Genomic DNA, 16,161 nt, shown 5'->3' with positions numbered 1-16,161 from the left:
TGTCCCCAGTCCACCTGGTTGTGCTGCTGCTCCAATTTCAACTGTTCTGCCTGTGGCTATAGAACCCTGACCTGTTCACTGGACGTGCTACCTGTCCCAGACCTGCTGGTTTCAAGTCTCTAGATACAGCAGGAGCGGTAGAGATACTCTGAATGATCAGCTATGAAAAGCCAACTGACATTTACTCCTGAGGTGCTGACCTGTTGCACCCTCAAAAACCACTGTGATTATTATTATTTGACCCTGCTGGTCATGTGTGAACATTTGAACATCTCTGCCATGTTCTGTAATAATCTCCACCCGGCACAGCCAGAAGAGGACTGGCCACCCCTCATAGCCTGGTTCCTCTCTAGGTTTCTTCCTAGGTTCTGGCCTTTGCGGGGAGTTTTTCCTAGCCACCGTGCTTCTACACCTGTATTGCTTGCTGTTTGGGGTTTTAGGCTGGGTTTCTGTACAGCACTTTGTGACATCAGCTGATGTAAGAAGGGCTTTATAAATACATTTGATTGATTGATATTCACAGCTTTTTTACATGTCATATATCATACCTTTAATCTGAATCACAGACAGTGTGCTTTCTGTTCCCCAAAAAAACATCCTCTCCCCCTCAATCCAACCAGGGCTCATCTGTTGACGGGGAGATGCATGTAACTGGAAAGACTTAATGAGAAGACGTCTCCAGGCAAAGTTTTGTCAGCTCACCCTGGCTTTGTCTAATTATCCCTTTTTCCACAGATTGGTGTCGGAATACACCTGTCTGTCCATCCCGGATTCCCTCCTCTGCCCGCGGATACAGACAGACCAACAATAATGATATCAAACTTTCCACGGACAGATGAGATTGGGAGAAGTCACAAATGGCTGCAACCCAGGATGAATGAGGATGAGGTAAGGTGTCAGATGGTTTGTTAAGCTGCCCATCAAATTCTCTCTCCCCTTCAATGAGTGTGTGGAACAGACGTGGTTTAATTTCTCAGAATTATGCTGCGACTGAGTGGTGTTTTTCCCCCCCTGAGATGTTAACAATGGATCCTTAGTGATCCAGAAGAGAGAATCATCCTGGGGCTATCCTTGGCACCCCTACAAAACCACACCTCACATCAGCTCTCTCTCCCATGCTCCATCAGCCTACCACTGGGGATGCATGAGGGTATGAGCAGAGCAGCCAAACAAGTGCAGGTGTTCCATTGACAGATACTATATGTTCAGGGGAATTGGCTCTTAATGTCTCTATAATGTGTTATTGTTTACCCCACATAGCACAACTGACCTATCATGAGAGAGATCGTTTGCTGAGCCTGTTGGTTGATGGTTGACACTTGTCTCTCCAGGCTACTTGCTTCTCAACAGAGGCCTGTTTTAACCCACCCCCACATGTCAAAAAACATGATTCATGTTCAAGCCACTTCTTGCTCTTGCTGCTCACCATTTTCGGTTGTCATAACATTCCCCAGGGCAGTGGTGGGATATGTTTAGATTTAACATGTAGCTCAGACAAGTAGAGAAGGAGAGGAAGGGCCCCTACGATCCCTTTGGCAGATTATGTGAGGCGTATTTGCTTCCCTTCTGAGGTCGTAGGGTCCTCACTGTCTGTCCTCTATCTTTCAGCCCTGTAGAAAGGAGGAGCTGTGTTTACCGGTCTCCCCCCCTCCCCACACCTGAGCACCACAGGCAGATACTGACACCTAGACTCCAGGTGTGGAGCATGCTCGCTTCACTCTGATTGACCAAGTCATCATCATGTATCCATTTCAAACCCGCTCCTGCTAAACTCCCCTGTTCTGTTACATTCAGGTACATCAGTCACTGAACCCACCTATAGGGAAAGAGACAAAGAACTGTGTAGGTAGGATTGAATGAGGGTTTGTTGTTGAGGATTTCAGGATAGGTCTAGTGTGAAGATGGATGGTGGAGATGTTTAGCCCTGTGTGTGTGTGGCCCCTTTTCTGAACCACCAGTAAGACACCCTATTTTCTGATGCCAGCGCTGGATCCCTGGGGCCGTCAAAAGCAGTTTCCTGGAACTAGAGAGGATTTTGAGCCGTATCAGTCTCCCTCTCCTGGCTAGACAGCAGCACTGTTGTTAGGTGGAGGAACTCACCCGTCCCACTGAATGAGTCCCCTATGCCTTTGTTTTAAACATAAAGGGAAAATGATATGTTATTAAATCACTTATATTTAATGCACTGAACGATCCTTCTCAGGCAAAATAATACATTATAACTCTACAATCATAGCCCCGGAGAGACAAAATGAAGAGCCCAATTATGACGAGCTAAATTGCTTCAGGGTAGCGATGTTTGGATACCAGTCATTTTTTGGAAGGCAACTGATCTTCTCATTCTCCTGAGGGAAATTATCAGTTTGTCTTTGAAGCTGTGTTGAGAGGTTGAATGAAAGCAGATGAGTACCTGTCATAAAAGAGAGGGAGAATTCATAAGGTCTCTGTGTCTATGGGGACCATGGAGAGGGGTTCGACTGGCATTTGTTTCTGCTCTTTGGCTGTAATGGAGCACAGCGGTGTGTAGAGGTGAGAGGGGTGAGAGGGGCGCGCCCACCCAGAGAGAGGAGGTGGTGAAATGACTGCCCTGAAGATACTGGTGAGTCTCTCCTCTCTCATTCACTCTCTCCCTTTCTCTCGCCCCCTCCCCCCCCGACCTGCTGCCTTTCTGGCCTGAGAGAGCACAGGGAGCATGGATCATGCAGCTGTCAGCCTCACACACACACACACACAGCCCTGTGGCCATACCACCTAGGAGTGGTGACACCTAGACCCCGGAGCATGTGCTGTCTCGGTGAGGATGAGAGATCATGTCCACCCCCATGACTGGATGACACGCCGTCTCGCTGCACTCTGCTCTCCCAGGGAGAGAAGGTTAACAGCAACATGGCACAGAGAGGAGCACCACATAGCACCTCACCGGGCTTCCCCTGCCTGCCAGTAGCATTACACAGAGTGACAGCTTCCTATCCACAGTCATGCACCAGGGTTTAATACACTCTCATCATCAAGTCATATGTGTCAATGAGTCTTAAAATGTGGTTTTGAGGAAGTCAAAAGAAAAGATAGATGATAGATTGATGAATACTTTAATTGTGATACTGAAATGAATGAATTGGGGAATTGGTTCTATGATGAAAATGTAGATATCGAAACTAACACTTATGTGTCCACATATTTGATTATTATCCAATAATTTAGAGGTTTGATTTTACAGATATAGGATCTTAATTTGATCACTCTTTTGTTGCTGAGAATTTTCCCACACAGCAGAAAATGCAAACTTATAGTTTATTCAAGGTTAAAAAGTATTCTAAAGTTTGTATTTTCCACTTTAAAATGTCAGACTTGATTTGCCCTAGCAAAAAATGTATCAACCCTGACAAAAAATCTCCATTAATTAAAATCCACATAATAATTCACATGTCCTGTTGCTGCAGGATTATTTTTCTGCTGTAGCAAACTGGTTCAAATTAAGATCCTACATCTGTACAAAAGGTCATCTTTCAACAACAACAAAAAATCTCAGGTGATACCACATTCATGTAAATATCCCATACAGTATGAATAAACGTATGAGTTCATAGCCGCACCAGGTGTCGTGTTGAGAATACAGAGCTCTGGACCTTATCTCTATTTTCCTGTTCTGGACTTTGTTGATCTGGGAAAGCTTTGTTTGTGCTTGTAATGGAGGCCAGGCCTACACTGTTGCGTGTGTGTGTGTCAAATTTGATTTGTTACATGCATCAAATACAACAGGTGTAGACTTAACCGTGAAAGGCTTTCTTACAACGATGCAAAGTTTAAAAATAGTAACACAAGAAGAATGAAATACACAAGAATGGATAGCTGCAGAGCAAACAGCTGTGTTGGTGCTTCAGGTGTTCCTCCACTGCAGCCATGGGGCTCATGGGAACAGCTTCCCCCACCAGTTTCCCAGCCCTCAGCAGCCCTCAGAAATGAAGGAAGGGATTGCCAAGGGCTTACAGATGTAGGATCTTAATTTGAGCAAATTTGCTCCAGCAGGAAAATAATCCTGCAGCCACAGGAAATGTGGATTATAATTAATGGACATTTTTTGTAGGGGTTGATACATTTTTTGTTCGGGCAAATCAAGTCTGACATTTTTAAAGTGGAAATTACAAACTTTCAAAGCCTTTTTTAACCTTGAATGCACTACACGTTTGCATTTCCTGCTGTGAAGGAAAATTCTCAGCAACAAAACGTTGAGGAGGGGGTTGGGGGACGAACACAGGCTGAGGGGATGGGTGGCATCTTCGCTGTGTGAAATGAATTCACTAAAGCAGTTGTTGTCATCTGTCCTGCATCATATCTACTGTCTATTTAAGTTTCTCTCCTCTGTGTACTTGTCTCTGAGGCCTTGGCTCGGTCTCCAATGCACCACATGGTCTCTCTCAGGGTGCCACTTCAACCCTGCATGGGAAGCTGCACTGTCTGAGACATGACAGTGTCAGAAAACAATGTCGTAAAACTCAGTTATGCAAAACACAAACACAGCATAGTAGGACTTTCATGAGTTCTACCTGTAGAACCTTCAGTTGAGCTCACTTTTGCCACAAAGGTCATCAGTAAAATGCCCATGTCTCCTCTGCTGACACCCATGCTACAGCACAAGTTACCCTAACATCTATTTATATCCAGACTTATCAACAGCCTCCCAGTCAACCACCAGTGATAACTCCCCATCCAGCCACCTATACTTCAGTGGTAGGCCCCTCCATAGAGGTATGCACCCAGCCCTGTCATGGCTCTAGGCATTGTATGTTCTTGTTGTGGGTTGAGCGATTGCATTAGTCATTTCACATTCCAAATTCCTACCCTATGCCGTATTCCCCAACCCTCTCTCTCTCTCCCTCTCTCATTCACCCAATCCATCGCTCTGTTCATCCCTTCATCACTTCCATTTTGCCAGGGCTGGGGAGGGTGTGGCCTGGTTTGGTGGTTTGGGAATACACACTGATGCTATCCTGCAGTACCCTCTCCTTAGAGGAGGAAATGTGACAGAGACTAGACTTTTGACCCGAGGGTTCAAATTACAGGAGGGGACCTTGCTATATGTATGTATGTATCCTGGAGCAATGTACCTTGCTACCTAACCCACTACGCTCCAGTTAACATCTGCTGTACTTGTACAAATAAGTAATATATAAACCTGAAAGCTATGTATGTTGCTATGGATAAGGGCATTCGCTAAGCAACACAAATGTATCATACAAATACATGCATCAAAATGTCCAGGCCCAGAGCTCAATTCATCTTCATCCATCAGAGCATGACACATTTCCACAGCCCAGCCCAGCATAGTCACCGCCCACTGAACCCGGCCAACAGAGACACAAGGCGGATAGTGTTACTGCCACCGTCACCCTACATTGTGTATGTCATTCATGCCTCTGTTGTGTTTCAGGATGACAGTGAAGAGTTTGAGCACATCCAGCCTTCCTGGCCACCCTCACACACCCGCACATGAACACTGGGACTATAAACACACACGCACACCACTCTCATTATGCTAACCACAGGTGCACACACACACATATATGCAAAAACGATTATCTTCCCTCACCTTGCTGTTTTCAGTCTGCACATAGAAATACAATCACATACACATGTATGTTACCCTCCCTCTGAAGCTCCCCAGACTCCCAACTCTGAGCAGCCTCAGTCCTGTCCTTGGGGGCTTGTGCGTGAGAAGATGGCAGTGGACTCAGCAGCCCCCTCCACTCAGGGCAGTGGGGGAAATGAAGGCTTTAGGAGTTCATTATAAAACAACAACAGCAGCAGCAGGAGATCAGCCTCCTGGGCTCCAAACGATCCCCCGTCTCATCCTTCCATCGACTTCTCTCTCTTAATGTTTCTCTCCATATCTCTCTTTCTCCCCTCGTCCGGCTCGCAAGTAAACGACACATCCTTCCGTCGTGTCCTTGCGTTCCCGTCCTTTCTCTCCCACTCTCTCTCCCTCTTCACCCCCCTCTTATTGTAAAGCAATTATATGTAATAAAGGTAAATGTTGATAAACAGTCATTAGGTGGGGTCCTATATGAGCCAGCAGTCTGATCATGTCAACCTGTGACCTGTTGGATGTTTTAATAGAGCAGAGCTCATTATGTTGGAGCAGAGAATGTTCATGTCTAATCACTGTGATCAGAGATAAACATCAAACGCTCCGGGACACGACACACTGTAAATGTAGCAATATCTCAAACAATAAGCCTCTGTGTGATTTGGTTCTCAGTGGAGAGCCTTCTCTCACAGGAATGAATATTTCATTTCTAATCATTAGCGTTAGATATGACCTTTTACCCTTTGAGGGGTGCACTGCATATTGAGGTCGAAGGGGAAAAAAATATTCTGTAGACAACATTCTCCTGCATCATCGTCTTTGACATCATCATCATTATTGTTGTCATCATGGCTGGCCTGTTGTGCCAGAGGCAGAACACCTGTATGTGTGTGTGCTGCTCTCCTCCCCCTGCATGTGTTGGGCAGTTGGTGGTTGAGAGTGATGCACTGAGACCACAGTCCTTTCAGATGAAAAGGAGGGCAGGGCAGCACAATCAGGAAGTGGTTTTGCTGGAGAGAGACTGCTCGTGTGTAGAGCTCAGGGCAGGTGTATGGCCGTGGCTTTTGTGACTGTGATTCTGTGATTGATGTGTGTGTGCGTGCGAGCGAGAGAGACATGAAGAGATAGGGAAAGGGAGACAGAAATTTCTATCAGGATGAAAGAAAGAGAAGTTACTGCCACAAGGCTCCCATACTTTTATTTTAAGACAAGAAAGTAAAATATAGAAACAAGTAACAAGCAAGATCATTACTTATAGTAACTATAAATGGAGACAAAGCCATTTTTTACAAATGTATGTTGATTTATTTTAATTGCTTTTAAATAAGAATATACAGTATGTCACAATGACAATAATATAGTTACAGTATACAGCTATGACCCAGTTTAAAGGAATTGTACATTGATCTAAAAGTTTGACTTTAGTTTCATGACAGACACAAGGAAGTATTTGCAAGGCAAATAAATCATTATGATAATTGCCCAAAGACCAGATGAGGTAGAGATATATACGATTCCACTGTCTAATATGCTTTGAGCCTGATATGTTATATCCATGTACATAACTATATATCTCTGCATAAACAAGAAAATAAACAGTGGCACAGGGAACTGAAACGATTGTAAAATATTGGAAACATAAATGGGTGCCTAATAGCCCTAGGGGCAGACATGGACCTTTAACCCTAACCCACGGACAGACACAGAGGTCTGGCATGGAGAGCTGGAGGAATGGCGAAGTCAAATACGGCTATTTTCTCTGATTGGTAATTGAGAAAACAAGCAGCATGATTGGGCCATTTCAAAGACATTAGAGAACAAAGATGTGCCTGAATTAAACTAGCAAAAACGGTTTGATTTGGTCAGGGGAACACACTTGAAAGCACAGCACAGTGCGTGCAGACATGCCCACTTATAAATAAAAAATAGAGCAAAGTTCTTTACAGTGTCAGCAAGAGAAGAACTTTGCATAGCCGTTTTTATGGACAGTGTTTGGAGTTTCCCTTAGTTTGAGTGCAATTTCCTTAGCATTTTTCCTTTACTGTGTTAACAATGTCAAACATGTAGTATTATCATAGACATTCTCACAAGAGACAACAGGTCTACTTTACCACACAATAACCCTATGACTGCATTTAGTCATAAATGGCATACTAACTAGCTGTGATTATAGGCTAACATTGTACTAACATTCCATGTTCAGACATCCAGTGATTCAATGGGACTTTTTAAGGTGTGTGGTGGATATCAGTATTAACCCAGATACATTTCTCACCTTAAAGCAAAGGAGTAAAGTACTATACATAACATAGCCAACATAAGTGCTTCATTTTTCTATTATGAATGAATGAACCCTTAGACTGCTCTCACAGCAAATAAAGAGACAAGCAAACAGCAAATGAGACAGGCAGCCAGGCAGACGGAGACAGACGTCAAGAGGCTCTAAATTCCTTATCGGCATTTTCTGGCGCTTTGGAAATGCTCTAAATCTTGATATAAGTACTACAGCATAGTAGCAGTTAGACAAACTGACTAAGGAACAGACCGACAAGAGGACAGGACCAATGGAACTGTCAGCGCTCCCACAGAGATGATGCCAAATAATGATGGTGACCTACTGTTCATTCCAGTACCTTGTGAAGAGCCCATTCCCTGCCCATAACTGTCCAGCAAGGCAACCCTCTCCCCCTCACTTAAGGTCTGTGATGTTAGTGCATTCAGTAAGAGCAAAGCAGAAAGTGGTCTTGATACTGCCTCATCTGAGGAGACAGCGCATGTTCGATTCCAACAAGTGGCAAACTACCAACAACATTATGACCTTGTTCCATGTCCATGCTTCCCAAAACAGTTCTCAGTTCAGAACAGGCAGTAAGGGTATGTTTAAAAGTCAAACCCTTCAATTTATCAAGAGTAATGTCTGAGTGGTTCTAGCCCTGCCATTTTGAATGTTCTCTCAGTGTGTTGCCGGTTTCCTCTCCCCATCTTTTTCTCTCTCTCTCCCCCTTTTCAGGTATTTTTGCAGGTGTACACTTCCTCCTCCCTGACACAGGTTTGACACTCTACATGGCAGCACCAGCGCACCTGGCAGTGGCAGGAGAGGGTGGTGAGGTGCATGGCCGTGTTGTAGCCGCGTCCGCAGCAAAGGCTCTGGCAGCTGGTGTCCTTGGCACAGGAGCGTCCGGCCGTGCCGGGAGAGTAGCGTGACGGCCTGCAGAAGCTGGGTGAGTCCTCCAGGAACACCAGGTCAGTGGAGCGGTGGCTCTGGCCGTGGCGACGTGGCCCCGCCAGCTCCGTCTCTCCGGTGGCCGCGTTGGTGACGCTCAGCACACGCAGGGCCGTGTCGTAGCGGAACTTGAGCAGCCGCCCGGTGTCGTGGAACGGGGACAGCTGCTTCCAGCAGGTCCGCACGGCACAGGAGCCGGAGACGCCGTGACACTTACAGGTAGTCTTCAGGCCACTCTTCACTGCCTGAAAAGGATGGAGGGGGGAAAGGAGGGTGATGAGGAGGGAGGAGAAGAGAGTGAGATGTCAGTTTATTCAGTCTGATTCATTAGCTGGGCTCTTATCTTTGGTCCCTATCTTTGGTGCCGAGGTTCAATGCCATTACAACCCTCCTTCCGTGGCCTCCAACTGCTCTTAATGCTAGTAAAACTAAGTGCATGCTCTTCAACCGATTGCTGCCCGCACCCTCCCGCCCGACTAGCATCACTACTCTGGACGGTTCTGACCTAGAATATGTGGACAACTACAAATACCTACGTGTCTGGTTAGACTGTAAACTCTCCTTCCAGACTCATATTAAGCATCTCCAATACAAAATTAAATCTAGAATTGGCCTCCTATTTCGCAACAAAGCCTCCTTCACTCATGCTGCCAAACATACCCTCATAAAACTGACTATCCTACCGATCCTTGACTTCAGCGATGTCATTTACAAAATAGCCTCCAACACTCTACTCAGCAAACTGGATGTAGTCTATCACAGTGCCATCCGTTTTGTCACCAAAGCCCCATATACTACCCACCACTGTGACCTGTGTGCTCTAGTTGGCTGGCCCTCACTACATATTCGTCGCCAAACCCACTAGCTCCAGGTCATCTATAAGTCTTTGCTAGGTAAAGCCCCACCTTATCTCAGCTTACTGGTCAACATAACAACACCCACCCATAGCATGCGCTCCAGCAGATATATTTCACTGGTCATACCCAAAGCCAACACTTCCTTTGGCCGCCTTTCCTTCCAGTTCTCTGCTGCCAATGACTGGAACGAAAATCACTGAAGCTGGAGTCTTATATGTCCCTCTCTAACTTTAAGCATCAGCTGTCTGAGCAGCTTACCGATCACTGTACCTGTACACAGCCAATCTGTAAATAGCCCATCCCAACTACCTCCTCCCCATATTGCTACTTATCCTCTTGCTCTATCACTCCAATGTTAATGCTAAATTGTTATTATTTCGCCTCTATGGCCTATTTATTGCCTTACCTCCCTACTCTTCTACATTTGCACAAAATGTACATCGATTTTTCTATTGTGTTATTGACTGTACGTTTGTTTGTGTAACTCTGTGTTGTTGTTTTTGTTGCACTGCTTTGCTTTATCTTGGCCAGGTAGCAGTTGTAAATGAGAACTTGTTCTCAACTGGCCTACCTGGTTAAATAAAGGTGAAATAAAAAATCATTAAAAATCTAGACAGAGTGAACCAGTTTCCTGCAGGGTGGGTGGATGGTGCGGGGGTCGGATGGTATGGGGCTAGTCACCCTTTAGTTTAGCTCAGTATGAACGGTTGAGATGATGGATTAGGGAGACTGTTCGGCATGCAGTATTTCATTCACCTGACGTCTCGCATTTAGACAGAGCCTGCGGATACATTTTTTCAATGTGTTGAAACTAGCTCTTTCTCACTACTTCTCTCCTGTCTCTTTCCTATGAAGCCTGAGGCATTAGAGACAGGCATCACAGACAGACAGCAGAATCTTTCCACCCTGTTCTTTGTGTGTGTGTGTGTGTGTGTGTGTGTGTGTGTGTGTGTGTGTGTGTGTGTGTGTGTGTGTGTGTGTGTGTGTGTGTGTGTGTGTGTGTGTGTGTGCACGGAAAACGATCATAAGAGTTTAAAAAGCTTAAACAGTTAGAGAGTTTGGGTTAGCGGCCAAAGGATGGTGTCCTGCCTTCGTTCAAAAGTTCACTGAGCTTGGTGGTGGTGGAGTGGGGGTACCAGCGCTGAGGCACTCAGCCAGAGAGACTCTAACTGGGTGGGGGCCAGAGACAGTTCATGCGGCATGGGGGTCATCCTTACGGGGAGGGGGGAGACCCAGGGGCTACTTCAGGGTTGAAGAGTTCTGCCGAGTTCCGCCCTACACAGGTATGAACCCCTCAGGGGCATCTCAGAACATTACTGAGGGATGAGGGTTAGAGGGGGGTGTTGTGAAAAAAACAACCACCTCCGGGTCTCTACTGAGCCGGATAGGTGGAAGGTGAGGAAAACACCACACTCAATAAAGATAAGATAGACTACTTCAGTTCATCCTGTTGTTTTTATCTCTCCCTCGCTCTCTCTCCCTCTGTCTCTGAAGGGCCTGTTGCCTCAGTTAAAAGGTAAAGGGGAAGAGCCTTGGGGCTGGCTGTTTCTAAGCTACACACACAAATACACACATAGTGTTACCGTATGAACATTATGTGGATTTATGGAGAAGAGCACAGTTCAGCACCATACAGTAAGTGGAAGAAATGCTTGCTCGTATATTAAAAGAGGCAACAGTTATAATTGTTCTCTGGCGGGAGACCTTTCATTTTCTGTGGGCCCGCACAGCAAGCTTTATCATGCCTGCCTTGGAACACCTGGCTCCAGGGATCTGACAGCAGTCTGTCTGCTCTCCTATCCTTGTTACTTGCTGCCTCCCTCAGCCTCGACCAGTAGCTATCTATCCACTAGGGCTACAGGAAGGGAGACACCATGCACAGGGAGTGGGCTACTGGCACTGGATGAGATATATAGGCAAGGAGTCAGGGCGAGACCTGGTAAAGTCACACAGTCCCTGCTGTCTCTGTTGGAAGAGTGCATTGTATGGTAAGCAGTGTTGGGGTTGTCTTCTGCTGGTGGGTCTAAAATGGAGCTGTTATTGGCTGATATGTTTATGATGCTTGGTTGGAAACACTCACTACTGGCAAAGACTTATACCTTTCTCTTTTGAAAAAATGTACTTAAGCCACAATAGTGTCACTCACAAATGCTTAATGGTTTTCTTGTTGTTTTGCTTGAGCTTATCCACATGTCAACACTCACTCACTCACCCGGATTCCAACGTTAATGTTGTGGGAGTCGATCTGCGCCCTCAGGTCTTTGCTGACCCTCTTCTGGCCCAAGAACTTCTTGAGAAATTTGGTGCTGTATTTCAAGTTGTCACCGCAGACCCCCCACTGCCATGCCTCGCGATGCTGTATTCCTGGGGAGTCATCGCACGTGCACCTCTCCATTCGGCCTGAGCTGCAAGCTTTTGCTAGTGCGTGGGACAATGCCGCTGAAGACACCGCAAGGAGAAAGGCCGTCTCCTTGAAGCCTGGAATAGACAAATGACATCAACAATTAATAATAGTCTACAATAAAAAAATGTAATGTTGTTTACTCCTCGTAAATTGGCTAGGCCCAGACATGCAAAGACTAGACTATCATCCAAGCTCATGAGATAAATATTTTGGTTACATTCTACTCCCATGTTTCTACTCCAGTGTTCCGTTTAAAGAGTTGTGTCATGATTCCTCTGCTGACTGTTGGACTGTTCCAGGTGGTTTGGTTTCGCACTGTTATTTGCTTAGCCCAGAGACATCGCTGTGATGTATTTTAATCCAATTAATTCTTATTTTGACTAGGAAGGATTTTTTTCCCCCCAGATGAAAGTGAGTAATCACGCCGCCCTTTTCCTCTGGTAACTGGGCGGTTTTGGGAGATATAAATAACCACTGGGCCCTCGTCGGCCCCGCCGCACCGGGCTTTTTGGCTCTTTAGCCCTTAATTAACTTCATGCTGACCTGTTCATGGCTCTTCGTGCTGATAGCATAACCATGCTCTAAAATGATTTTATAAGGGGTGGAGCGTTAGCCGCTGACTTTTTGTTGTTGTTGTAGGCTATAGACTACAGTTTAGCCTGGCTCATTATTTTGAGATCACTCACCTACAGTCAATTTATCAATTCAATATACTTACATTTTCAATCAATTGCATTGTTGCACTTGAGAAATCCTTTGCATCATCAAGTAGTAATCTGACCCTTACGATATTCACAACACAACATCAGTCTAGTCTATTAGGTCTACATGTTTACTTGCTTCCCATGATGCGTCCCTCCAGATGGAAATTTTTCCCTCATATCTCTATGTGTGTAAATACATGGAACTCTATGAATTGATGACATATTATTGCACCTCTTTTCAGAAGACTCCCGCGGCCGTCCAAGCTACAGTTCCAGCGCTCGTTCCGGAATTGATAGCGGCACTCCAAGAGGCTGAGGCGCACTGATTCACGCAGCGTCTCGGCCAAACCCGGCTCGCGGCGACACAGTCGTTTCTGCCTACGGGCCAGGGTCATCTGCTCGCATTGTTTCAGGTGAGCTTTTCCCGTTGGGGGTTCATTGGAGAACGGGGCAGGCAAAAAGACCAAGGGCTCTCGGCCTGTCAGCCTTTCAAAGGAGACAAATGTATACATTCAGTGCAGTATAGTTATCACTGACGTTACCAAATTCAAAAAGGAAAATGTCATATAAATAATCTTATCAAGAAAATATAAATATGTAGACCTATAAATAATACCCAACGTTCTGTTGGTCCTGGGAATAAAGAAAACATGTTGTTCCAGAGTAATTTCTATATAACATGTGTCCATAACAATTACATTTTGTTTATAGAGCCATAGCCTATAAATCGAAACAATATGTATAGTTTTTGCTGACTCTACAAGCTTTTAATAACAACACACTACACATAGGTATACGCGCAATTAAGTATAAACGTAGTGAGTCATATCAAAATGTCTGAATTTGCTTCCAAAGTCAAATTACGCACATATCGGCCTATATTTGACTTCGTCTGTCCTACCCACATGTGCCCAATAAAACCACATAATAATGCTAAAAAAAGAAACTGAGTGTAGGATTCTAATTTTAAAATAAAATATTAAAACAAATCTGTTTATGCATGCAAATTAGTTCCCTCATACAAATTTCGACTATTGCCAAAAAGTGAGAGAATTGAGGGAGTGCCAAAGTCGAGAGGTCAAGAGACCGTGAGAAACCATTCACACTCACAGCAAGTCATAGATCATACAAAGGATATCTTAAATATTCAAATATTCTGCTCTGAGACGTATTTGGCAAGTTAATAATTATCAATAATATTATTATAATTTGTAGTGGTATCATAAGGATGAAGGCCTATTTGAAAAATTGTCACACAGCCGTGGAAACTAGCCTACTTTGTTTACTTTTAGATAGCAGAAAAATGCAATCACAAGTAATCTCTGTGGACTTGAACATACAAACAAGTCAACATTTACAGTCCCACATTATGGTCTCGTGCGTAATTGCGCACGATAGTCTGGAACGCTGGGCTTCCATCATAAAGGCAGGCAATGTACGTCGCATCACATGCATTATTTCCTACAGACATCGATCTGCTGTATATGTTAGAAGTAAGGAAAAGACAATAAAACTGCAGAGACATAACAGTAAAAGAGTTGTGGCTGACCCAAAATATGCTGCCGTGTGCGAGAGGAGGATGCAGAGCTCAATGAGTCGCAGTAGGCAGGCGGTCCTTGGGAGCCTAGAGCACATGATGACGGGTCGACGCTGCTCTTCATCTCGCTGATTCTGCACTGGGAATGTCTGTGCCGTCTGGCAGGCTCACCTCCTAAGTGGCCCACACAAACTTCGGTCCACTGCGGCAGGCGCGGTCCCAAGGGAGGCAAGGCCTCTGGGGAGCGCATCATCGTGCCACACGCCCATTGGACTCCCTTGTCGTCCCGCCCCAACCATTGAAACGCCCCCCCCCCACTTAAATCTAAGTGACAGGTAGGAAATCTACCTGGCTGTGATGAGAATTCGTCTGGGTTTTGTCATTATCGTGCCTCATATTCAAACTTGCTGGTGCATTTTCATTCTACCCACTGACAGATCTACTGTACCATGTTTATGGTGGATACACCAGTGGCAAGTGTAGGCTATAGGATGTGGCTGGCTATAGAATGACTATAACCGAGTGTGCTCCTTGAAGAAGTTCTGTAGTTTCCTGAGAAGGTAGACATAGCCTACAAATACAAACATGCAGATACACTTGTTATTGCAAAAATGGATCGTGGATTATAGGTATAGGATTACATAGGCATCTATTAAGCAATAAATACTTTTATACAGTTGAATCTCCACCATCACTTGCTGTCTATTTTGCATTGCCAGCAAAGACTCGCTGATGGTCTTTCTCGTTCTTGATAACTCTATTTTCATTTTGGTCATAATGTTTACAAACCACCAAGGCTCCAATCTAATTTTCTCTACCTAACAGTGCTTTTTTCTTTGATTCTTACTTACTGTTTCATAGCAGCAGGGAAAAACCTCTATAAATACGTTTTTGTACTCAAATGAATTACATCTTTATTTTGTAATATATTTATGCTCACGTGGGCGCTTGACCAAACACCTGCAAGGAGAAGGAACCCATTCTGTGATAGACAGCCCTAGACAACACACAAACTAATAACAAGTGGCATGCCCACTGCCTAGTCACGGTGAATAAGTCATTACTGTACAACAACACATACAGACAAACATCAACAATAAGCTTTTATTTTAATGTAATGCATCTCAAGAATTATACCTTGAGATATTATGAAAGGATATTATGTGCTTCATGACACCTGTAGATATAGTTGCCTACCATCCATGATGTCTCAGTCCATAGGCCATTTTCATATAAAATCCCTTTTATTCACTTCATGTCCAACAGCAACAACAACAACTCTGGTTTACAATCACCATGTGGATGAATGGGTTATCAAAGATCTAGTTGTCTGCTCAGTGTGACACCTGCATAACCGAACAACCACCTGAATTAGCTAACCATGAGCACAAACACATGAAAGGTGGACAAACTTCCACCTGATGATATTGCACTCACATAGGCCTATGCCTATAATTTCAGAGTGGTTGATTTATGGAAAGGAAACACGAAACGGAAACTATTGGCTTTGACTTATTGGGACATTATGACTGCAGCATGGAGACGGCCCCATCTAGTGGATTTAATATGAACAACACACACTGTGAGCCTTTAACGATGACCCCAACAACCTTGATGAACGCTTGAACCCTGATGTACCTTGAACTTCGCAACCCACTTCTCCCCTCTGCCCACCTCCAGGGGCCCCCCAACTCCAGTTTACCTACTTGTTGGCCCTATAGACCTAGCTGTCATTGTAGACCTTGCATGTTTGTGTTGACCATAGAGATCCCATTAAATTAAATTACTTAATTTGTATTATAATTCCTATTTTTATGGTGTTGGCTCTGACTCTTTCAGGCTGTTTAACTAA

General features: G+C 44.7%; 1 protein-coding gene across 1 annotated transcript; it reads right to left on the bottom strand.

The window, feature by feature from the left end:
- Window positions 1–6,866: 6,866 nt before the first annotated feature.
- Window positions 6,867–14,518, bottom strand: LOC106601131 (protein Wnt-9b). The gene is made up of 4 exons (XM_014193084.2): window positions 14,322–14,518; window positions 13,005–13,258; window positions 11,877–12,142; window positions 6,867–9,052 (listed from the first exon to the last, which is right to left on the bottom strand). The coding sequence occupies exons 1-4, from the start codon at window positions 14,405–14,407 to the stop codon at window positions 8,591–8,593; spliced, it is 1,068 nt and encodes a 355-aa protein (XP_014048559.2). The 5' UTR covers window positions 14,408–14,518; the 3' UTR covers window positions 6,867–8,590.
- Window positions 14,519–16,161: the final 1,643 nt, after the last annotated feature.

This window comes from Salmo salar, chromosome ssa03 (assembly GCF_905237065.1).
Source record: "Salmo salar chromosome ssa03, Ssal_v3.1, whole genome shotgun sequence".
Taxonomy (NCBI): domain Eukaryota; kingdom Metazoa; phylum Chordata; class Actinopteri; order Salmoniformes; family Salmonidae; genus Salmo; species Salmo salar.
This window is presented reverse-complemented; position numbering and strand designations above follow the sequence as displayed.

Bases quoted from the DNA above. Each gene is read 5' to 3' on its own strand.
- LOC106601131 (XM_014193084.2), bottom strand. From the start codon at position 14,407: ATGTGCTCTAGGCTCCCAAGGACCGCCTGCCTACTGCGACTCATTGAG. The intron at 13,259-14,321 runs GTCAGCCACAAC...CTCCTTTGAAAG, and splicing joins CACACGGCAGCATATTTTGG to GCTGACAGGCCGAGAGCCCT. The intron at 12,143-13,004 runs GTGCAATAATAT...TGTCTATTCCAG, and splicing joins CGGGAGTCTTCTGAAAAGAG to GCTTCAAGGAGACGGCCTTT.